This window comes from Hyla sarda, unplaced genomic scaffold, assembly GCF_029499605.1.
Source record: "Hyla sarda isolate aHylSar1 unplaced genomic scaffold, aHylSar1.hap1 scaffold_230, whole genome shotgun sequence".
Lineage (NCBI taxonomy): Eukaryota > Metazoa > Chordata > Amphibia > Anura > Hylidae > Hyla > Hyla sarda.
In genome coordinates, this window is record NW_026608980.1 from 283204 (window position 1) to 308797 (window position 25594).

General features: G+C 46.5%; 1 protein-coding gene across 3 annotated transcripts in view; it reads left to right on the top strand.

The window, feature by feature from the left end:
• RGP1 (RGP1 homolog, RAB6A GEF complex partner 1) overlaps nt 1-25594 on the top strand; it is a 47462-nt gene that overhangs the window by 16754 nt on the left and 5114 nt on the right. For all 3 annotated transcript variants that reach the window (XM_056553056.1, XM_056553057.1, XM_056553058.1), the window contains exons 2-8: nt 9521-9666; nt 10542-10678; nt 13844-13927; nt 14014-14163; nt 14577-14723; nt 14806-14933; nt 15844-16021. In XM_056553056.1, coding sequence (XP_056409031.1) covers nt 9551-9666; nt 10542-10678; nt 13844-13927; nt 14014-14163; nt 14577-14723; nt 14806-14933; nt 15844-16021 — 940 coding nt within the window. In that variant the 5' untranslated portion in view covers nt 9521-9550. The remainder of the gene's footprint in view (nt 1-9520; nt 9667-10541; nt 10679-13843; nt 13928-14013; nt 14164-14576; nt 14724-14805; nt 14934-15843; nt 16022-25594) is intronic.

Genomic DNA, 25594 nt, shown 5'->3' on the forward strand with positions numbered 1-25594 from the left:
TGTGTGGATAGGGTGTAATGGATAGACCGTGTGTGTGTGTGTGTGTGTGTGTGGATAGGGTGTAATGGATAGACCGTGTGTGTGGATAGGGTGTAATGGATAGACTGTGTGTGTGTGTGTGTGTGTGTGTGTAGATAGGGTGTAATGGATAGACCGTGTGTGTGTGTGTGTGGATAGGGTGTAATGGATAAACCGTGTGTGTGTGGATAGGGTGTAATGGATAGACCGTGTGTGTGTGTAGGGTGTAATGGATAGACCGTGTGTGTGTGTGGATAGGGTGTAATGGATAGACCGTGTGTGTGTGTGTGTGTGTGGATAGGGTGTAATGGATAGACCGTGTGTGTGTGTGTGTGTGTGTGTGTGTGGATAGGGTGTAATGGATAGACCGTGTGTGTGTGTGGATAGGGTGTAATGGATAGACCGTGTGTGTGTGGATAGGGTGTAATGGATAGACCGTGTGTGTGTGTGTGGATAGGGTGTAATGGATAGACCGTGTGTGTGTGTGGATAGGGTGTAATGGATAGACCGTGTGTGTGTGTTGATAGGGTGTAATGAATAGACCGTGTGTGTGTGTGGATAGGGTGTAATGGATAGACCGTGTGTGTGTGGATAGGGTGTAATGGATAGACCGTGTGTGTGTGGATAGGGTGTAATGGATAGACCGTGTGTGTGTGTGTGTGTGTGTGTGTGTGTGTGTGTGTGTGTGTGGATAGGGTGTAATGGATAGACCGTGTGTGTGTGGATAGGGTGTAATGGATAGACCGTGTGTGTGTGTGTGTGTGGATAGGGTGTAATGGATAGACCGTGTGTGTGTGGATAGGGTGTAATGGATAGACCGTGTGTGTGTGTGGATAGGGTGTAATGGATAGACCATGTGTGTGGATAGGGTGTAATGGATAGACCGTGTGTGTGTGTGTGTATAGGGTGTAATGGATAGACCGTGTGTGTGTGTGTGTGTGTGTGTGTGTGGATAGGGTGTAATGGATAGACCGTGTGTGTGTGTGGATAGGGTTTAATGGATAGACCGTGTGTGTGTGTGTGTGTGGATAGGGTGTAATGGATAGACCGTGTGTGTGGATAGGGTGTAATGGATAGACCGTGTGTGTGTGTGGATAGGGTGTAATGGATAGACCGTGTGTGTGTGTGTAGATAGGGTGTAATGGATAGACCGTGTGTGTGTAGATAGGGTGTAATGGATAGACCGTGTGTGTGTGTGTAGATAGGGTGTAATGGATAGACCGTGTGTGTGTGTGTGTGTGTGTGTAGATAGGGTGTAATGGATAGACCGTGTGTGTGTGTGTGTAGATAGGGTGTAATGGATAGACCGTGTGTGTGTGTGTGTAGATAGGGTGTAATGGATAGACCGTGTGTGTGTGTGTGTGTAGATAGGGTGTAATGGATAGACCGTGTGTGTGTGTGTGTGTGTAGATAGGGTGTAATGGATAGACCGTGTGTGTGTGTGTGTAGATAGGGTGTAATGGATAGACCGTGTGTGTGTGTGTGTAGATAGGGTGTAATGGATAGACCGTGTGTGTGTGTGTGTAGATAGGGTGTAATGGATAGACCGTGTGTGTGTGTGTAGATAGGGTGTAATGGATAGACCGTGTGTGTGTGTAGATAGGGTGTAATGGATAGACCGTGTGTGTGTGTGTGTGTAGATAGGGTGTAATGGATAGACCGTGTGTGTGTGTGTGTGTGTAGATAGGGTGTAATGGATAGACCGTGTGTGTGTAGATAGGGTGTAATGGATAGACCGTGTGTGTGTGTGTGTAGATAGGGTGTAATGGATAGACCGTGTGTGTGTGTGTAGATAGGGTGTAATGGATAGACCGTGTGTGTGTGTGTAGATAGGGTGTAATGGATAGACCGTGTGTGTGTGTGTAGATAGGGTGTAATGGATAGACCGTGTGTGTGTGTGTGGGGATAGGGTGTAATGGATAGACCGTGTGTGTGTGTGTGGGGATAGGGTGTAATGGATAGACCGTGTGTGTGTGTGTGGGGATAGGGTGTAATGGATAGACCGTGTGTGTGTGTGGGGATAGGGTGTAATGGATAGACCGTGTGTGTGTGTGGGGATAGGGTGTAATGGATAGACCGTGTGTGTGTGTGGATAGGGTGTAATGGATAGACCGTGTGTGTGTGGATAGGGTGTAATGGATAGACCGTGTGTGTGTGGATAGGGTGTAATGGATAGACCGTGTGTGTGTGGATAGGGTGTAATGGATAAACCGTGTGTGTGGATAGGGTGTAATGGATAGACCGTGTGTGTATGTGTGTGTGTGTGGATAGGGTGTAATGGATAGACCGTGTGTGTGTGGATAGACCGGGTGTGTGTGTGGATAGGGTGTAATGGATAGACCGTGTGTGTGTGTGTGTGGATAGGGTGTAATGGATAGACCGTGTGTGTGTGTGTGTGTGGATAGGGTGTAATGGATAGACCGTGTGTGTGGATAGGGTGTAATGGATAGACCGTGTGTGTGTGTGTGTGTGTGTGTGGATAGGGTTTAATGGATAGACCGTGTGTGTGTGTGTGTGTGTGTGGATAGGGTGTAATGGATAGACCGTGTGTGTGGATAGGGTGTAATGGATAGACCGTGTGTGTGTGTGTGTGGATATGGTGTAATGGATAGACTGTGTGTGTGTGTGTGTGTGGATAGGGTGTAATGGATAGACTGTGTGTGTGTGTGTGTGTGGATAGGGTGTAATGGATAGACTGTGTGTGTGGATAGGGTGTAATGGATAGACTGTGTGTGTGTGTGTGTGTGTGTGGATAGGGTGTAATGGATAGACTGTGTGTGTGTGTGTGTGGATAGGGTGTAATGAATAGACCGTGTGTGTGTGGATAGGGTGTAATGGATAGACCGTGTGTGTGTGTGGATAGGGTGTAATGGATAGACCGTGTGTGTGTGTGTAGATAGGGTGTAATGGATAGACCGTGTATGTGTAGATAGGGTGTAATGGATAGACCGTGTGTGTGTAGATAGGGTGTAATGGATAGACCGTGTGTGTGTAGATAGGGTGTAATGGATAGACCGTGTGTGTGTGTGTAGATAGGGTGTAATGGATAGACCGTGTGTGTGTGTGTAGATAGGGTGTAATGGATAGACCGTGTGTGTGTAGATAGGGTGTAATGGATAGACCGTGTGTGTGTGTGTAGATAGGGTGTAATGGATAGACCGTGTGTGTGTGTGGATAGGGTGTAATGGATAGACCGTGTGTGTGTGTGTGGATAGGGTGTAATGGATAGACCGTGTGTGTGTGTGGGGATAGGGTGTAATGGATAGACCGTGTGTGTGTGTGGGGATAGGGTGTAATGGATAGACCGTGTGTGTGTGGGGATAGGGTGTAATGGATAGACCGTGTGTGGGGATAGGGTGTAATGGATAGACCGTGTGTGGGGATAGGGTGTAATGGATAGACCGTGTGTGGGGATAGGGTGTAATGGATAGACCGTGTGTGGGGATAGGGTGTAATGGATAGACCGTGTGTGTGTGTGTGGGGATAGGGTGTAATGGATAGACCGTGTGTGTGTGTGTGTGGGGATAGGGTGTAATGGATAGACCGTGTGTGTGTGTGTGGGGATAGGGTGTAATGGATAGACCGTGTGTGTGTGTGGGGATAGGGTGTAATGGATAGACCGTGTGTGTGTGTGGGGATAGGGTGTAATGGATAGACCGTGTGTGTGTGTGGGGATAGGGTGTAATGGATAGACCGTGTGTGTGTGTGTGGGGATAGGGTGTAATGGATAGACCGTGTGTGTGTGTGGGGATAGGGTGTAATGGATAGACCGTGTGTGTGTGTGGGGATAGGGTGTAATGGATAGACCGTGTGTGTGTGTGGGGATAGGGTGTAATGGATAGACCGTGTGTGTGTGTGGGGATAGGGTGTAATGGATAGACCGTGTGTGTGTGTGTGTGTGTGTGTGTGTGGGGATAGGGTGTAATGGATAGACCGTGTGTGTGTGTGGGGATAGGGTGTAATGGATAGACCGTGTGTGTGTGGATAGGGTGTAATGGATAGACCGTGTGTTTGTGGATAGGGTGTAATGGATAGACCGTGTGTGTGTGTGTGTGTGGATAGGGTGTAATGGATAGACCGTGTGTGTGTGTGTGGATAGGGTGTAATGGATAGACCGTGCGTGTGTGTGGATAGGGTGTAATGGATAGACCGTGCGTGTGTGTGGATAGGGTGTAATGGATAGACCGTGCGTGTGTGTGGATAGGGTGTAATGGATAGACCGTGTGTGTGTGTGTGTGTGGATAGGGTGTAATGGATAGACCGTGTGTGTGTGTGTGTGTGTGTGTGGATAGGGTGTAATGGATAGACCGTGTGTGTGTGTGGATAGGGTGTAATGGATAGACCATGTGTGTGTGTGTGGATAGGGTGTAATGGATAGACCGTGTGTGTGTGTGTGGATAGGGTGTAATGGATAGACAGTGTGTGTGTGTGGATAGGGTGTAATGGATAGACCGTGTGTGTGTGTGTGGATAGGGTGTAATGGATAGACCGTGTGTGTGTGGATAGGGTGTAATGGATAGACCGTGTGTGTGGATAGGGTGTAATGGATAGACCGTGTGTGTGGATAGGGTGTAATGGATAGACAGTGTGTGTGTGTGTGTGGATAGGGTGTAATGGATAGACCGTATGTGTGTGTGTGGATAGGGTGTAATGGATAGACCGTGTGTGTGTGTGTGTGGATAGGGTGTAATGGATAGACCGTGTGTGTGTGTGTGGGGATAGGGTGTAATGGATAGACCGTGTGTGTGTGTGGGGATAGGGTGTAATGGATAGACCGTGTGTGGGGATAGGGTGTAATGGATAGACCGTGTGTGTGTATGGGGATAGGGTGTAATGGATAGACCGTGTGTGTGTGTGGGGATAGGGTGTAATGGATAGACCGTGTGTGTGTGTGTGTGTGTGGGGATAGGGTGTAATGGATAGACTGTGTGTGTGTGTGGGGATAGGGTGTAATGGATAGAGCGTGTGTGTGTGTGTGTGTGTGTGGGGATAGGGTGTAATGGATAGAGCGTGTGTGTGTGTGTGTGTGTGTGGGGATAGGGTGTAATGGATAGAGCGTGTGTGTGTGTGTGTGTGTGTGTGTGTGTGTGTGTGGGGATAGGGTGTAATGGATAGACCGTGTGTGTGTGTGGGGATAGGGTGTAATGGATAGACCGTGTGTGTGTGTGGGGATAGGGTGTAATGGATAGACCGTGTGTGGGGATAGGGTGTAATGGATAGACCGTGTGTGTGTGTGTGGGGATAGGGTGTAATGGATAGACCGTGTGTGGGGATAGGGTGTAATGGATAGACCGTGTGTGTGGGGATAGGGTGTAATGGATAGACCGTGTGTGTGTGTGTGGATAGGGTGTAATGGATAGACCGTGTGTGTGTGTGGATAGGGTGTAATGGATAGACCGTGTGTGTGGATAGGGTGTAATGGATAGACCGTGTGTGTGTGTGTGTGTGTGGATAGGGTGTAATGGATAGACCGTGTGTGTGTGTGTGTAATGGATAGACCGTGTGTGTGTGGATAGGGTGTAATGGATAGACCGTGTTTGTGTGTGTGGATAGGGTGTAATGGATAGACCGTGTGTGTGTGTGTGTGTAGGGTGTAATGGATAGACCGTGTGTGTGGATAGGGTGTAATGGATAGACCGTGTGTGTGTGTGTGTGTGTGTGTGTGGGGATAGGGTGTAATGGATAGACTGTGTGTGTGTGTGTGTGGGGATAGGGTGTAATGGATAGACCGTGTGTGTGTGTGTGGGGATAGGGTGTAATGGATAGACCGTGTGTGTGTGTGTGTGTGTGGATAGGGTGTAATGGATAGACCGTGTGTGTGGGGATAGGGTGTAATGGATAGACCGTGTGTGTGTGTGTGGGGGGGGGGGGATAGGGTGTAATGGATAGACCGTGTGTGTGTGTGTGGATAGGGTGTAATGGATAGACCGTGTGTGTGTGTGTGTGTGTGGGGATAGGGTGTAATGGATAGACTGTGTGTGTGTGTGGGGATAGGGTGTAATGGATAGACCGTGTGTGTGTGTGTGTGTGTGTGTGTGTGTGTGGGGATAGGGTGTAATGGATAGACCGTGTGTGTGGGGATAGGGTGTAATGGATAGACCGTGTGTGTGTGTGGGGATAGGGTGTAATGGATAGACCGTGTGTGTGTGTGTAGGGTGTAATGGATAGACCGTGTGTGTGTGGATAGGGTGTAATGGATAGACCGTGTGTGTGTGTGTGTGTGGATAGGGTGTAATGGATAGACCGTGTGTGTGTGTGTGTGGATAGGGTGTAATGGATAGACCGTGTGTGTGTGTGTGTGGGGATAGGGTGTAATGGATAGACTGTGTGTGTGTGGGGATAGGGTGTAATGGATAGACCGTGTGTGTGTGTGTGGGGATAGGGTGTAATGGATAGACCGTGTGTGTGTGTGTGTGTGTGTGTGTGGGGATAGGGTGTAATGGATAGACCGTGTGTGTGGGGATAGGGTGTAATGGATAGACCGTGTGTGTGTGTGTGTGTGTGTGTGTGTGGGGATAGGGTGTAATGGATAGACCGTGTGTGTGTGTGTGTGGATAGGGTGTAATGGATAGACCGTATGTGTGTGTGGGGATAGGGTGTAATGGATAGACCTTGTGTGTGTGTGGGGATAGGGTGTAATGGATAGACCGTGTGTGTGTGTGGGGATAGGGTGTAATGGATAGACCGTGTGTGTGTGTGGGGATAGGGTGTAATGGATAGACCGTGTGTGTGTGTGTGTGTATAGGGTGTAATGGATAGACCGTGTGTGTGTGGATAGGGTGTAATGGATAGACCGTGTATGTGTGGATAGGGTGTAATGGATAGACCGTGTGTGTGTGTGTGTGTGTGTGTGTGTGGATAGGGTGTAATGGATAGACCGTGTGTGTGTGGATAGGGTGTAATGGATAGACCGTGTGTGTGTGTGTGTGTGGATAGGGTGTAATGGATAGACCGTGTGTGTGTGTGTGGATAGGGTGTAATGGATAGACCGTGTGTGTGTGTGTAATGGATAGACCGTGTTTGTGTGTGTGTGTGGATAGGGTGTAATGGATAGACTGTGTGTGTGTGGATAGGGTGTAATGGATAGACCGTGTGTGTGTGTGTGTGGGGTGTAATGGATAGACCGTGTGTTTGTGGATAGGGTGTAATGGATAGACCGTGTGTGTGGATAGGGTGTAATGGATAGACCGTGTGTTTGTGGATAGGGTGTAATGGATAGACCGTGTGTGTGTGTGTGTGTGTGTGTGTATAGGGTGTAATGGATAGACCGTGTGTGTGTGGATAGGGTGTAATGGATAGACCGTGTGTGTGTGTGGATAGGGTGTAATGGATAGACCGTGTGTGTGTGGATAGGGTGTAATGGATAGACCGTGTGTGTGTGTGTGTGTGTGTGTGGATAGGGTGTAATGGATAGACCGTGTGTGTGGATAGGGTGTAATGGATAGACCGTGTGTGTGTGTGGATAGGGTGTAATGGATAGACCGTGTGTGTGGATAGGGTGTAATGGATAGACCGTGTGTGTGTGTGTGTGTGTGTGTGTGGATAGGGTGTAATGGATAGACCGTGTGTGTGGATAGGGTGTAATGGATAGACCGTGTGTGTGTGTGGATAGGGTGTAATGGATAGACCGTGTGTGTGTGTGTGTGTGTGTGTGTGTGTGGATAGGGTGTAATGGATAGACCGTGTGTGTGTGTGTGGATAGGGTGTAATGGATAGACCGTGTGTGTGTGTGTGGATAGGGTGTAATGGATAGACCGTGTGTGTGTGTGTGGATAGGGTGTAATGGATAGACCGTGTGTGTGTGTGGATAGGGTGTAATGGATAGACCGCGTGTGTGTGTGTGGATAGGGTGTAATGGATAGACCGTGTGTGTGTGTGTGGATAGGGTGTAATGGATAGACCGTGTGTGTGTGTGTGGATAGGGTGTAATGGATAGACCGTGTGTGTGTGTGGATAGGGTGTAATGGATAGACCGCGTGTGTGTGTGTGGATAGGGTGTAATGGATATATAGTGTGGACTGTTAGATTGTGATCTCCTGGGGTCAGGGATGATGGGAGTGATACATTGTATGATAGGAGATTAGATTGTGATCTCCTGAGGTCAGGGATGATGGGAGTGATACATTGTATGATAGGAGATTAGATAGTGATCTCCTGGGGTCAGGGATGATGGGAGTGATACATTGTATGATAGGAGATTAGATTGTGAGCTCCTGGGGTCAGGGATGATGGGAGTGATACATTGTATGTGATAGGAGATTAGATTGTGATCTCCTGGGGTCAGGGATGATGGGAGTGATACATTGTATGATAGGAGATTAGATTGTGATCTCCTGGGGTCAGGGATGATGGGAGTGATACATTGTATGATAGGAGATTAGATTGTGATCTCCTGGGGTCAGGGATGATGGGAGTGATACATTGTATGTGATAGGAGATTAGATTGTGAGCTCCTGGGGTCAGGGATGATAGGAGTGATACATTGTATGATAGGAGATTAGATTGTGATCTCCTGGGGTCAGGGATGATAGGGGTGATACATTGTATGATAGGAGATTAGATTGTGATCTCCTGGGGTCAGGGATGATGGGAGTGATACATTGTATGATAGGAGAGTAGATTGTGATCTCCTGGGGTCAGGGATGATGGGAGTGATACATTGTATGATAGGAGATTAGATTGTGATCTCCTGGGGTCAGGGATGATGGGAGTGATACATTGTATGATAGGAGATTAGATTTTGATCTCCTGGGGTCAGGATTGATGGGAGTGATACATTGTATGATAGGAGATTAGATTGTGAGCTCCTGGGGTCAGGGATGATGGGAGTGATACATTGTATGATAGGAGATTAGATTGTGATCTCCTGGGGTCAGGGATGATGGGAGTGATACATTGTATGTGATAGGAGATTAGATTGTGATCTCCTGGGGTCAGAGATGATGGGAGTGATACATTGTATGATAGGAGATTAGATTGTGATCTCCTGGGGTCAGGGATGATGGGAGTGATACATTGTATGTGATAGGAGATTAGATTGTGAGCTCCTGGGGTCAGGGATGATGGGAGTGATACATTGTATGTGATAGGAGATTAGATTGTGAGCTCCTGGGGTCAGGGATGATGGGAGTGATACATTGTATGTGATAGGAGATTAGATTGTGATCTCCTGGGGTCAGGGATGATGGGAGTGATACATTGTATGATAGGAGATTAGATTGTGATCTCCTGGGGTCAGGGATGATGGGAGTGATACATTGTATGATAGGAGGTTAGATTGTGATCTCCTGGGGTCAGGGATGATGGGAGTGATACATTGTATGATAGGAGATTAGATTGTGATCTCCTGGGGTCAGGGATGATGGGGGTGATACATTGTATGATAGGAGATTAGATTGTGATCTCTTGGGGTCAGGGATGATGGGAGTGATGGTGTAGTCTTCCTTACATTCTGTCTCTCTCTGGTCTCCAGTATAATGGCCGCTCTTCTTCTTCTCCTCAGATCTGACGTCTCCTGTTCTGCGTTTCCGTGATGATTGAAGTTGTGGCTAAACTGGTCCGTGGTCCGGTCTTCTTAGCTGGGGAGATCCTGGAGTGCGTCGTCACATTCACCAACCCCTTGTCTGCGCTCTCCACCTCTGCCAGTAGGTACGTGCTGCCCCTGAGATGTGATCTCTGCAGAACAGGAGGGGTCTATAGTGGATCCTTTATCTATATACAGGTGTTACCTGTCAGTGATGGCTCACTACCCCCCCCCCCCACCCTTGGGCGGGCACTCTGTGCTGGATGGGGGGGGTCCTCGGGCGGGCGCTCTGTGCTGGATGGGGGGGGAGCCCTCGGGCGGGCGCTCTGTGCTGGATGGGGGGGGGGGGCCTCGGGCGGGCGGGCGCTCTGTGCTGGATATGGGGGCCCTCGGGCGGACGCTCTGTGCTGTAAATGGGGGCCCTCGGGCGGGCGCTCTGTGATGGATATGGGGGCCCTCGGGCGGGCGCTCTGTGCTGGATATGGGGGCCCTCGGGCGGGCGCTCTGTGCTGGATATGGGGGCCCACGGGCGCGCGCTCTGTGCTGGATATGGGGGTGCTCTGTGCTGGATGGGGGGCCCTCGGGCAGGCGCTCAGTTTAGATGTTGGGCCCTCGGGCGGGCGCTCAGTTTGGATGTTGGGCCCTCGGGCGGGCGCTCAGTTTGGATGTTGGGCCCTCGGGCGGGCGCTCAGTTTGGCTGTTGGGCCCTCGGGCGGGCGCTCAGTTTGGATGTTGGGCCCTCGGGCGGGCGCTCAGTTTGGATGTTGGGCCCTCGGGCGGGCACTCTGTGCTGGAAATGGGGGTGCTCTGTGCTGGATGTTGGGCCCTCGGGCGGGCGCTCAGTTTGGATGTTGGGCCCTCGGGCGGGCGCTCAGTTTGGATGTTGGGCCCTCGGGCGGGCGCTCAGTTTGGATGTTGGGCCCTCGGGCGGGCGCTCTGTGCTGGATATGGGGGCCCTCGGGCTGACTCTGCACTTGGTGTAATTCTCTTCCTCTTGCAGTGAGACCCTCGCCTGGGCCAGTGCGCAGATACATTGCCAGTTTCATGCCAGTGACAGCCGCGTCCAGCTGCCGGTAGGTGAGGAGCCCCGACAGGACGTGCAGGCGGAGAATGAGACGGTGTTCATCCCTAATCGAGGTGAGTGATGCGCCCCCTACTGTCTGCTCCTAACAGATGATCCCTCCTGTCCTGACTGACCCTCTCACGGCCCCCCCCTATTGATGTCCGCCCTCTCTCTCTTACATTCCGCCCCCCTATTGATGTCCGCCCTCTCTCTCTCTTACATTCCGCCCCCCTATTGATGTCCGCCCTCTCTCTCTTACATTCCGCCCCCCTATTGATGTCCGCCCTCTCTCTCTTACATTCCGCCCCCCTATTGATGTCCGCCCTCTCTCTCTCTTACATTCCGCCCCCCTATTGATGTCCGCCCTCTCTCTCTCTTACATTCCGCCCCCCTATTGATGTCCGCCCTCTCTCTCTCTTACATTCCGCCCCCCTATTGATGTCCGCCCTCTCTCTCTCTTACATTCCGCCCCCCTATTGATGTCCGCCCTCTCTCTCTCTCTTACATTCCGCCCCCCTATTGATGTCCGCCCTCTCTCTCTCTTACATACCGCCCCCTATTGATGTCCGCCCTCTCTCTCTCTGACGGCGCCCCCTATTGATGTCCGCCCTCTCTCTCGGCGCCCCCTATTGATGTCCGCCCTCTCTCTCTTACATACCGCCCCCTATTGATGTCCGCCCTCTCTCTCTTACATACCGCCCCCTATTGATGTCCGCCCTCTCTCTCTTACATACCGCCCCCTATTGATGTCCGCCCTCTCTCTCTCTTACATTCCGCCCCCCTATTGATGTCCGCCCTCTCTCTCTCTTACATACCGCCCCCTATTGATGTCCGCCCTCTCTCTCTTACATTCCGCCCCCTATTGATGTCCGCCCTCTCTCTCTTACATACCGCCCCCTATTGATGTCCGCCCTCTCTCTCTTACATTCCGCCCCCTATTGATGTCCGCCCTCTCTCTCTTACATTCCGCCCCCTATTGATGTCCGCCCTCTCTCTCTCTTACATTCCGCACCCTATTGATGTCCGCCCTCTCTCTCTTACATACCGCCCCCTATTGATGTCCGCCCTCTCTCTCTTACATTCCGCCCCCTATTGATGTCCGCCCTCTCTCTCTTACATTCCGCCCCCTATTGATGTCCGCCCTCTCTCTCTCTTACATTCCGCCCCCTATTGATGTCCGCCCTCTCTCTCTCTTACATTCCGCCCCCTATTGATGTCCGCCCTCTCTCTCTCTTACATTCCGCCCCCTATTGATGTCCGCCCTCTCTCTCTTACATTCCGCCCCCTATTGATGTCCGCCCTCTGAAGGCGCCCTCTATTGATGTCCGCCCTCTCTCTCTCTCTTACATTCCGCCCCCTATTGATGTCCGCCCTCTCTCTCTCTTACATTCCGCCCCCTATTGATGTCCGCCCTCTCTCTCTCTCTTACATTCCGCCCCCTATTGATGTCCGCCCTCTCTCTTACATTCCGCCCCCTATTGATGTCCTCCCTCTCTCTCTCTTACATTCTGCCCCCTATTGATGTCCGCCCTCTCTCTTACATTCCGCCCCCTATTGATGTCCGCCCTCTCTCTTACATTCCGCCCCCTATTGATGTCCGCCCTCTCTCTCTCTTACATTCCGCCCCCCTATTGATGTCCGCCCTCTCTCTCTCTCTTACATTCCGCCCCCTATTGATGTCCGCCCTCTCTCTCTCTTACATTCCGCCGCCCTCTCTCTCTCTTACATTCCGCCCCCCTATTGATGTCCGCCCTCTCTCTCTCTTACATTCCGCCCCCTATTGATGTCCGCCCTCTCTCTCTCTCTCTTACATTCCGCCCCCCTATTGATGTCCGCCCTCTCTCTCTTACATACCGCCCCCTATTGATGTCCGCCCTCTCTCTCTCTTACATTCTGCCCCCTATTGATGTCCGCCCTCTCTCTCTCTTACATTCCGCCCCCTCTTGATGTTCGCCCTCTCTCTCTTACATACCGCCCCCTATTGATGTCCGCCCTCTCTCTTACATTCCGCCGCCCTCTGTCTCTCTTACATTCCGCCCCCCTATTGATGTCCGCCCTCTCTCTCTTACATTCCGCACCCTATTGATGTCCGCCCTCTCTCTCTCTCTTACATTCCGCCCCCTATTGATGTCCGCCCTCTCTCTCTTACATACCGCCCCCTATTGATGTCCGCCCTCTCTCTCTCTTACATACCGCCCCCTATTGATGTCCGCCCTCTCTCTCTCTTACATTCTGCCCCTATTGATGTCCGCCCTCTCTCTCTTACATTCCGCCCCCTATTGATGTCCGCCCTCTCTCTCTCTTACATACCGCCCCCTATTGATGTCCGCCCTCTCTCTCTCTTACATTCTGCCCCCTATTGATGTCCGCCCTCTCTCTCTTACATACAGCCCCCTATTGATGTCCGCCCTCTCTCTCTCTTACATTCTGCCCCCTATTGATGTCCGCCCTCTCTCTCTCTTACATTCTGCCCCCTATTGATGTCCGCCCTCTCTCTCTCTTACATACCGCCCCCTATTGATGTCCGCCCTCTCTCTCTCTTACATTCTGCCCCCTATTGATGTCCGCCCTCTCTCTCTCTTACATACCGCCCCCTATTGATGTCCGCCCTCTCTCTCTTACATTCTGCCCCCTATTGATGTCCGCCCTCTCTCTCTTACATTCTGCCCCCTATTGATGTCCGCCCTCTCTCTCTTACATTCTGCCCCCTATTGATGTCCGCCCTCTCTCTCTTACATTCTGCCCCCTATTGATGTCCGCCCTCTCTCTCTTACATTCTGCCCCCTATTGATGTCCGCCCTCTCTCTCTTACATTCCGCCCCCTATTGATGTCCGCCCTCTCTCTCTCTCTTACATTCCGCCCCCTATTGATGTCCGCCCTCTCTCTCTCTTACATACCGCCCCCTATTGATGTCCGCCCTCTCTCTCTCTTACATACCGCCCCCTATTGATGTCCGCCCTCTCTCTCTCTTACATACCGCCCCCTATTGATGTCCGCCCTCTCTCTCTTACATACCGCCCCCTATTGATGTCCGCCCTCTCTCTCTCTTACATACCGCCCCCTATTGATGTCCGCCCTCTCTCTCTCTTACATTCTGCCCCCTATTGATGTCCGCCCTCTCTCTCTCTTACATACCGCCCCCTATTGATGTCCGCCCTCTCTCTCTCTTACATTCTGCCCCCTATTGATGTCCGCCCTCTCTCTCTCTCTCTTACATTCCGCCCCCTATGTCTTTCAGGTGAACGTGGTCAGTGCATCCTTTCTACTCCTCCTAAGATCTTGTTCTGTGATCTCCGTCTGGACCCTGGAGAGACCAAGTCATGTAAGGATGTGGAGATGCGTTCCTCTTGGTCAGATTTGGGGTGTTCCTGGGTTTGATCATCGCTCCTGGACTTTCTCTTTCCTCAGATTCCTACAGTGAGACGCTCCCGCTCACGGCTCCGCCATCTTTCCGGGGTCAGTCAGTGAAATACGTTTACAAGCTGACGATTGGCTGCCAGAGAGTGAACTGCCCCATCCAGCTGCTGCGGCTGCCCTTCAGGGTCCTGCTACTGCACGGTGAGAAACGGGGGTCAGTCTGTAGTATAGAGCTGTATGCAGAGGGCAGACCCCCATATCACATGATCACTGCGGTAGATGGGACTGGACAGACGTCACATGATCACTGGGGTAGAGGGGACTGGACGGACGTCACGTGATCACTGGGGTAGAGGGGACTGGACGGACGTCACGTGATCACTGGGGTAGAGGGGACTGGGCGGACGTCACGTGACCACTGGGGTAGAGGGGACTGGACGGACGTCACGTGACCACTGGGGTAGAGGGGACTGGACGGACGTCACGTGACCCCCCCCCCCCCCCCGCTCTGATGTAGACTCCTCCTCTCTTATCCGGCGTGGACCCACACTCTGTAGTGTGGACCCCCAGCTCTAATTTGTAAAGGCCTTCTCTAATAAGGGTTTCTCTCTCAGCCTTGCAGGGGTCCCAGCCATTACAGGAGGATGAGGTTGCGCCCTCCAATCCTTTCCTGGAGGATGATGAGATGTATAAGAAGGACCCCCGACTCCTGGACTCTGCGGTGGAGATCCTTATGAACGTGACGTCACGGAGAACCTTACGTGGGTGTATAGTTGTGTGGATGATGGCTCTGCGGGGGCGGGCTCTGTCCTCTATAATACGGTGCTCCCCTTTATTCCACAGACCAGTATAATATCAGTAATGCACGAGGACGGGTCGGGACCTTCTGTATCTTTAAGACGGTTTATAAGATTGGGGAAGACGTCATCGGAACTTTCAACTTCTCCGATGGGGAAATTCCCTGTTTACAGGTGAGAAGAGTGCCCCCATAAACCCTCATCATCATCGTCCAGTGAGAGTGCCCTCCATAAACCCTCATCATCATCGTCCAGTGAGAGTGCCCCCATAAACCCTCATCATCATCGTCCAGTGAGAGTGCCCCCATAAACCCTCATCATCATCATCATCCAGTGAGAGTACCCCCATAAACCCTCATCATCATCATCGTCCAGTGAGAGTGCCCCCATAAACCCTCATCATCATCGTCCAGTGAGAGTGCCCCCATAAACCCTCATCATCATCATCATCCAGTGAGTACCCCCATAAACCCTCATCATCATCATCGTCCAGTGAGAGTGCCCCCATAAACCCTCATCATCATCATCGTCCATTGAGAGTGCCCCCATAAACCCTCATCATCGTCCAGTGAGAGTGCCCCTATAAACCCTCATCATCATCGTCCAGTGAGAGTGCCCCCATAAACCCTCATCATCATCGTCCAGTGAGAGTGCCCCCATAAACCCTCATCATCATCATCGTCCAGTGAGAGTGCCCCCATAAACCCTCATCATCATCATCGTCCAGTGAGAGTGCCCCCATAAACCCTCATCATCATCATCGTCCAGTGAGAGTGCCCCCATAAACCCTCATCATCATCATCGTCCAGTGAGAGTGCCCCCATAAACCCTCATCATCATCATCGTCCAGTGAGAGTGCCCCCATAAACCCTCATCATCATCATCGTCCAGTGAGAGTGCCCCCATAAACCCTCATCATCATCATCGTCCAGTGAGAGTGCCCCCATAAACCCTCATCATCATCATCATCATCGTCCAGTGAGAGTGCCCCCATAAACCCTCATCATCCTCATCGTCCAGTGAGAGTGCCCCCATAGACCATCAGGCTGCTCCTCCCTACTGACAGCGGTCTTCCTCTCTGCAGTATTCAGTGTCTCTTCAGACGGAGGAGAGTGTTCAGGAGGAGTACAGGCGCTCGCGGGGACAGCCGGTATCCATCAGCACGCACGCCCAGCACCATGAGTCCTGTCTGCACACCGCCAGCAGTAACTTCAGCCTACCTGTACCGCTCAGCTCCTGCCCCGGCTTCACCACTAATATCGGTACGTGGTCTGCTGTAATATAGAGGTAATGGAGCAAACGGATTATATAAAGGTGTAATATAGGGGAAATAGAGATATGGAGGTGTAATATAGGGGATAAAGAAGAGATATGGGGGATATAGAGGAGATATGGAGGTGAGATATGGGGGATATAGAAGAGATATGGAGGTGTAATATAGGAGGATATAGCAGAGATATGAAGGTGTAATATGGGGGATATAGAGGAGATATGGAGGTGGGATATAGAGGAGATATGGAGGTGAGATATGGGGGATATAGAGGAGATATGGAGGTGTAATATGGGGGATATAGAAGAGATATGGAGGTGTAATATGGGGGATATAGAAGAGATATGGAGGTGTAATATAGGAGGATATAGCAGAGATATGAAGGTGTAATATGGGGGATATAGAGGAGATATGAGGGTGTAATATAGGAGGAGATATGGAGGTGTAATATAGGGGGATATAGAGGAGATATGGAGGTGTAATATAGGAGGATATAGAGGAGATATGGAGGTGTAATATAGGGGGATATAGAGGAGATATGGAGGTGTAATATAGGGGGATATAGAGGAGATATGGAGGTGTAATATAGGGGGATATAGAGGAGATATGGAGGTGTAATATAGGGGATATGGAGGTGTAATATGGGGGATATAGAGGAGAGATGGAGATGTGATATGGGGGATATAGAGGAGATATGGAGATGTAATATGGGGATATAGAAGAGATATGGAGGTGTAATATGGAGGATATAGAAGAGATATGGAGGTGTAATATGGAGGATATAGAGGAGATATGGAGGTGTAATATATGAGATAGATATGAAGGTGTAATATGGGGGATAGAGGAGATATGGAGGTGTAATATGGGGGATATAGAGGAGATATGGAGGTGTAATATAGGGGATATGGAGGAGAGATGGAGGTGTAATATAGGAGGATATGAAGAGAGATGAAGGTGTAATATGGGGGATATAGAAGAGATATGGAGGTGTAATATGGGGGATATAGAGGAGATATGGAGGTGTAATATAGGGGATATGGAGGTGTAATATAGTGGGATATAGAAGAGATATGGAGGTGTAATATATGGGGGATATAGAAGAGATATGGAGGTGTAATATATGGGGGATATAGAAGAGATATGGAGGTGTAATATAGTGGGATATAGAAGAGATATGGAGGTGTAATATATGGGGGATATAGAAGAGATATGGAGGTGTAATATATGGGGGATATAGAAGAGATATGGAGGTGTAATATAGTGGGATATAGAAGAGATATGGAGGTGTAATATATGGGGGATATAGAAGAGATGTGGAGGTGTAATATATGGGGGATATAGAAGAGATATGGAGGTGTAATATATGGGGGGATATAGAGGAGATATGGAGGTGTAATATGGGGGATATAGAGGAGATATGGGGGATATGGAGGTGTAATATAGGGGGATATGGAGCTGTAATATAGGGGGATATAGAGGAGATATGGAGGTGTGATATAGGGGATATGGGGGTGTAATATGGGGGATATAGAGGAGATATGGAGGTGTAATATGGGGTATATAGAGGAGATATGGGGGATATAGAGGAGATATGGAGGTGTGATATGGAGGTGTAATATGGGGATATAGAGGAGATATGGAGGTGTAATATGGGGATATAGAGGAGATATGGAGGTGTAATATGGGGGATATAGAGGAGATATGGAGGTGTAATATGGGGATATAGAGGAGATATGGAGGTGTAATATGGGGATATAGAGGAGATATGGAGGTGTAATATGGGGATATAGAGGAGATATGGAGGTGTAATATGGGGGATATAGAGGAGATATGGAGATGTAATATGGGGATATAGAGGAGATATGGAGGTGTAATATGGGGATATAGAGGAGATATGGAGGTGTAATATGGGGGATATAGAGGAGATATGGAGGTGTAATATGGGGGATATAGAGGAGATATGGAGGTATAATATATGGGATATAGAAGATATATGGAGGTGTAATATGGGGGATATAGAAGATATATGGAGGTGTGATATAGGGGATATGGGGGATATAGAAGAGATATGGAGGTGTAATATGGGGGATATAGAAGAGATATGGAGGTGTAATATGGGGGATATAGAAGAGATATGGAGGTGTAATATGGGGGATATAGAAGAGATATGGAGGTGTAATATGGGGGATATAGAAGAGATATGGAGGTGTAATATGGGGGATATAGAAGAGATACGGAGGTGTGATATAGGGGGATACAGAGGTGTAATATAGGGGGATACGGAGGTGTAATATAGGGGATATAGAGGAGATATGGTGGTGTAATATAGGGGATATAGAAGAGCTATGGTGGTGTAATATGGGGGATATGGAGGTGTAATATAGGAGGATGTAGAAGAGATATGAAGGTGTAATATAGGAGGATATAGAAGAGATATGAAGGTGTGATATAGAAGAGATATGAAGGTGTAATATAGGGGATATGGAGGTGTAATATGGGGGATATAGAAGAGATATGGAGGTGTAATATAGGAGGATATAGAAGAGATATGAAGGTGTGATATAGAAGAGATATGAAGGTGTAATATAGGGGATATGGAGGTGTAATATGGGGGATATAGAAGAGATATGGAGGTGTAATATGGGGGACATAGAAGAGATATGGAGGTGTAATATGGGGGATATAGAAGAGATACAGAGGTGTGATATAGGGGGATACTGAGGTGTAATATAGGGGATATAGAGGAGATATGGTGGTGTAATATAGGGGATATAGAAGAGCTATGGTGGTGTAATATGGGGGATATGGAGGTGTAATATAGGAGGATGTAGAAGAGATATGAAGGTGTAATATGGGGAATATAGAGGAGATATGGTGGTGTAATATGGGGGATATGGAGGTGTAATATAGGAGGATATAGAGGAGATATGGTGGTGTAATATGGGGGATATGGAGGTGCAATATGGGGGATATGGAGGTGCAATATGGGGGATATGGTGGTGTAATATAGGAGGATATAGAAGAGATGAAGGTGTAATATGGGGGATATAGAAGAGATATGAAGGTGTAATATGGAGGACATAGAAGAGCTATGGTGGTGTAATATGGGGGATATGGAGGTGTAATATGGGGGATATAGAGGAGATATGGTGGTGTAATATGGGGGATATGGAGGTGTAATATAGAAGGATGTAGAAGAGATATGAAGGTGTAATATAGGAGGATATAGAAGATATGGAGGTGTAATATAGAGGAGATATGGTGGTGTAATATGGGGGATATGGAGGAGATATGGAGGTGTAATGGAGGAGATATGGAGGTGTTATATTGGGGATATGGAGGTGTAATATAGGGGGATATAGAAGAGATGAAGGTGTAATATGGGGGATATAGAAGAGATGAAGGTGTAATATATGGGGGATATAGAGGAGATATGGAGGTGTAATATAGGGGGATATAGAGGAGATATGGAGGTGTAATATAGGGGGATATAGAGGAGATATGGAAGTGTAATATAGGGGGATATAGAGGAGATATGGAGGTGTAATATAGGGGGATATGGAGGTGTAATATAGGGGGATATAGAGGAGATATGGAGGTGTAATATAGGGGGATATAGAGGAGATATGGAGGTGTAATATAGGAGATATGGAGGTGTAATATAGGAGGATATAGAAGATATGAAGGTGTAATATGGGGGATATAGAGGAGATATGGAGGTGTAATATAGGGGGATATAGAGGAGATATGGAGGTGTAATATGGAGGTGTAATATAGGGGGTATGGAGGTGTAATATAGGGGGATATAGAGGAGATATGGAGGTGTAATATGGGGGATATAGAGGAGATATGGAGGTGTAATATGGGGGATATAGAGGAGATATGGAGGTGTAATATGGGGGATATAGAGGAGATATGGAGGTGTAATATATGGGGGATATAGAGGAGATATGGAGGTGTAATATAGGGGATATGGAGGTGTAATATAGGGGGTATGGAGGTGTAATATAGGAGGATATAGAAGATATGAAGGTGTAATATGGGGGATATAGAGGAGATATGGAGGTGTAATATAGGGGGATATAGAGGAGATATGGAGGTGTAATATAGAGGATATGGAGGTGTAATATAGGGGGTATGGAGGTGTAATATAGGGGGATATAGAGGAGATATGGAGGTGTAATATGGGGGATATAGAGGAGATATGGAGGTGTAATATGGGGGATATAGAGGAGATATGGAGGTGTAATATGGGGGATATAGAGGAGATATGGAGGTGTAATATGGGGGATATAGAGGAGATATGGAGGTGTAATATAGAGGGATATAGAGGAGATATGGAGGTGTAATATAGGGGGATATAGAGGAGATATGGAGGTGTAATATGGGGGATATAGAGGAGATATGGAGGTGTAATATATGGGGGATATAGAGGAGATATGGAGGTGTAATATAGGGGGTATGGAGGTGTAATATAGGGGGATATAGAGGAGATATGGAGGTGTAATATGAGATATGAAGCAGGGGTGTGGAAATTTAATAAAAAAAACTACTTGTCCTTGGGACTAAAATGGAGCAAACACTACTTGTCCCTCCTGACGATCCTCTTCTCCGGCCAATTTTCGCTTTTACGCTCTGATTTTTAACTACCTACTATAAAGCCATAACTACCTACTATAATGATACCTACCTACTATAATGATACCTACCTACTATAATGATACCTACCTACTATAATGATACCTACCTACTATAATGATATCTACCTACTATAATGATACCTACCTACTATAATGATACCTACCTACTATAATGATATCTACCTACTATAATGATACCTACCTACTATAATGATACCTACCTACTATAATGATACCTACCTACTATAATGATACCTACCTACTATAATGATACCTACCTACTATAATGATACCTACCTACTATAATGATACCTACCTACTATAATGATACCTACCTACTATAATGATAACTACCTACTATAATGATACCTACCTACTATAATGATAACTACCTACTATAATGATACCTACCTACTATAATTATACCTACCTACTATAATGATACCTACCTACTATAATGATACCTACCTACTATAATGATACCTACCTACTATAATGATAACTACCTACTATAATGATACCTACCTACTATAATGATACCTACCTACTATAATGATACCTACCTACTATAATGATAAGTACCTACTATAAAGCCATAACTACCTACTATAATGATACCTACCTACTATAATGATAACTACCTACTATAATGATACCTACCTACTATAATTATACCTACCTACTATAATGATACCTACCTACTATAATGATACCTACCTACTATAATGATAACTACCTACTATAATGATACCTACCTACTATAATGATACCTACCTACTATAATGATACCTACCTACTATAATGATAACTACCTACTATAAAGCCATAACTACCTACTATAATGATACCTACCTACTATAATGATACCTACCTACTATAATGATACCTACCTACTATAATGATAACTACCTACTATAATGATACCTACCTACTATAATTATACCTACCTACTATAATGATACCTACCTACTATAATGATAACTACCTACTATAAAGCCATAACTACCTACTATAATGATACCTACCTACTATAATGATAACTACCTACTATAATGATAACTACCTACTATAATGATACCTACCTACTATAATGATACCTACCTACTATAATAACTACCTACTATAATGATATCTACCTACTATAATGATACCTACCTACTATAATAATACCTACCTACTATAATGATAACTACCTACTATAATGATATCTACCTACTATAATGATATCTACCTACTATAATGATATCTACCTACTATAATGATAACTACCTACTATAATGATACCTACCTACTATAATGATAACTACCTACTATAATGATAACTACCTACTATAATGATAACTACCTACTATAATGATAACTACCTACTATAATGATACCTACCTACTATAATGATAACTACCTACTATAATGATACCTACCTACTATAATGATAACTACCTACTATAATGATACCTACTATACTGATAACTACCTACTATAATGATACCTACCTACTATAATGATACCTACCTACTATAATGATACCTACCTACTATAATGATACCTACCTACTATACTGATATCTACCTACTATAATGATACCTACCTACTATAATGATAACTACCTACTATAATGATACCTACCTACTATGATAACTACCTACTATAATGATACCTACCTACTATAATGATAACTACCTACTATAATGATACCTACTATAATGATATCTACCTACTATAATGATACCTACCTACTATAATGATAACTACCTACTATAATGATATCTACCTACTATAATGATATCTACCTACTATAATGATATCTACCTACTATAATGATACCTACCTACTATAATGATACCTACCTACTATAATGATACCTACTATAATGATACCTACTATAATGATAACTACCTACTATAATGATAACTACCTACTATAATGATACCTACCTACTATAATGATACCTACTATAATGATATCTACCTACTATACTGATACCTACCTACTATAATAACTACCTACTATAATGATACCTACCTACTATACTGATACCTACCTACTATACTGATACCTACCTACTATAATGATACCTACCTACTATAATGATATCTACCTACTATAATGATATCTACCTACTATAATGATATCTACCTACTATAATGATAACTACCTACTATGATACCTACTATAATGATATCTACCTACTATAATGATACCTACCTACTATACTGATACCTACCTACTATAATGATACCTACCTACTATGATACCTACCTACTATAATGATACCTACCTACTATGATAACTACCTACTATACTGATAACTACCTACTATACTGATAACTACCTACTATACTGATAACTACCTACTATACTGATAACTACCTACTATACTGATAACTACCTACTATACTGATAACTACCTACTATAATGATAACTACCTACTATAATGATACCTACCTACTATACTGATAACTACCTACTATACTGATAACTACCTACAATGATACCTACCTACAATGATACCTACCTACTATAATGATAACTACCTACTATAATGATAACTACCTACTATAATGATAACTACCTACTATAATGATAACTACCTACTATAATGATAACTACCTACTATAATGATACCTACCTACTATGATACCTACCTACTATAATGATACCTACCTACTATACTGATAACTACCTTCTATAATGATACCTACCTACTATAATGATACCTACCTACTATAATGATAACTACCTACTATAATGATAACTACCTACTATAATGATAACTACCTACTATAATGATAACTACCTACTATAATGATACCTACCTACTATGATACCTACCTACTATAATGATACCTACCTACTATAATGATACCTACCTACTATACTGATAACTACCTTCTATAATGACACCTTTTGAATTTTTCAATAACATTCTCTGAACCAAAAAAAAAAATATATATATATATATATATATATATATATATATATATATATATATATTTGGGTAAGTGAAATTGAAATAGTAAAAGATAATTTAGCAGATTTGGTGGTTTTCTTTTCTGCGCCATTTACCTTGTGGTTGAGGTAACATGTTAGTTTTATACTTTAGGCGCCTGATTACAGCGATACCAGATTTGTATCGTTTACGTCATGTTTTACTAATTCTGAACTTTTTCTAATTTTTATTTTTTAACCCCTGTAGCTTTTATTTTTTTTTCCGCATACCAGGCTGTATGAGGGATAATTTTTTGCGCCATTATCTGTTTTTTGTATCGGTACCATCTTGGTATTGATCTGACTTTTTAATCGCTTTTTAACTTTTTTTATGGGATATTATAAAAAATCTGTGGTTTGGTATTTTTTTACATTTACCGTACGGGATACATAATGTTATATTTTAAAAGGTCGTACAATTACGCACGAAGCGATACCAAATATGTTTATTTTTATTATGTTTGCATGTTTTTATATAGGAAAAGGGGGTGATTTGAACTTTTAACATGGAAGGGGTTAATGCAGCGGTCTTCAAACTGTGGCCCTCCAGATGTTGCAAAAATACAACTCCCAGCATGCCCGGACAGCCAACGGCTGTCCTGGCATGCTGGGAATTGTAGTTCTGTAACATCTGGAGGGGCACAGTATGAAGACCACTGGGTTAATGTCTTTCAAACTTTTATTAAAACTTCATTTATTTATTTTTACACTTTATTAGACTTATGAGGAATCATTAGATTCCTCAGACAGATGAATAGATTCTATTGAACTCCATTGATCTGTGATCCATTGATAGAGTCTGGTCCAGCCAGGATCTATCAATGACAGAGCCGGGACAGGAGGAAGCAGAGGTAAGTCCTCCGGCTACCTCCATAGTGGATCGCCCCCCCCCCTGCGATCGCGCTGCGGGGGGGGGGGGGGCGATCCACCCCACTAGCCCACCAGGGAGCATTCACATCTCCCTTTAGACGCCGCTGTCAGCTTTGACAGCGGTGATCTTAAGGGTTAATAGCCAGCCGCGGCGATCGCTGCATGCTGGCTATTAGCGGCGGCCCCTGGCTACTGAGAACAGCCGGGGGCTGCAGAGTATGGAGCGGGCAGGAATCCCGAGCCCCCTCCATACACCCAGAGCGCCGCAAGCATCTCCCTGTGCAGACGTGCCTCCTCCCCTCACCTCTCCGAAGCTACAGCTGGGGGGAGTGAAGGCAGAGGACGCAGGTCTGCACGGGGAGAAAGAAGCCACGCCCCCTCATCTCCCCCCGCACGTCTGCAGAGCAAGAAGCCACGCCCCCTCATCTCCCCCCGCACGTCTGCAGAGCAGGGGAGAGAAGACCAATACACAGCTTCTCATCTCCCCTGCTCTGCTTCCGAGGACACAGTTTTTTATTGTCGGAGGCGGCAGAGTATGGAGCGGGCAGGAGTCAGGATCCCGCTCCATACAGACTGCAGATCGCCACCGCACTTGTCAGGTCCGGCCCTGCTTGCCCGAAGCCGAGCTAAGGGCCGGACAAATTCACCTGCCCGGCGCCCAAAACTGCTAGTCCCGGGCATCGGGCGATAGGAATTCCACATCCCTGTGAAGGTGTAATGGAGGAGATATGGAGGTGTAATATTGGGGATATGGAGGTGTTATATAGGAGGATATAGAAGAGATATGGTGGTGTAATATAGGAGGATATAGAAGATATGAAGGTGTAATATATGGGGGATATAGAGGAGATATGGGGGATATAGAGGAGATATGGTGGTCTAATATAGGAGGATATAGAAGATATGAAGGTGTAATATGGGGGATATAGAGGAGATATGGAGGTGTAATATAGGAGGATATAGAGGAGATATGGAGGTGTAATATAGGAGGATATGGAGGTGTAATATAGAGGGATATAGAGGAGATATGGAGGTGTAATATAGGGGGATATAGAGGAGATATGGA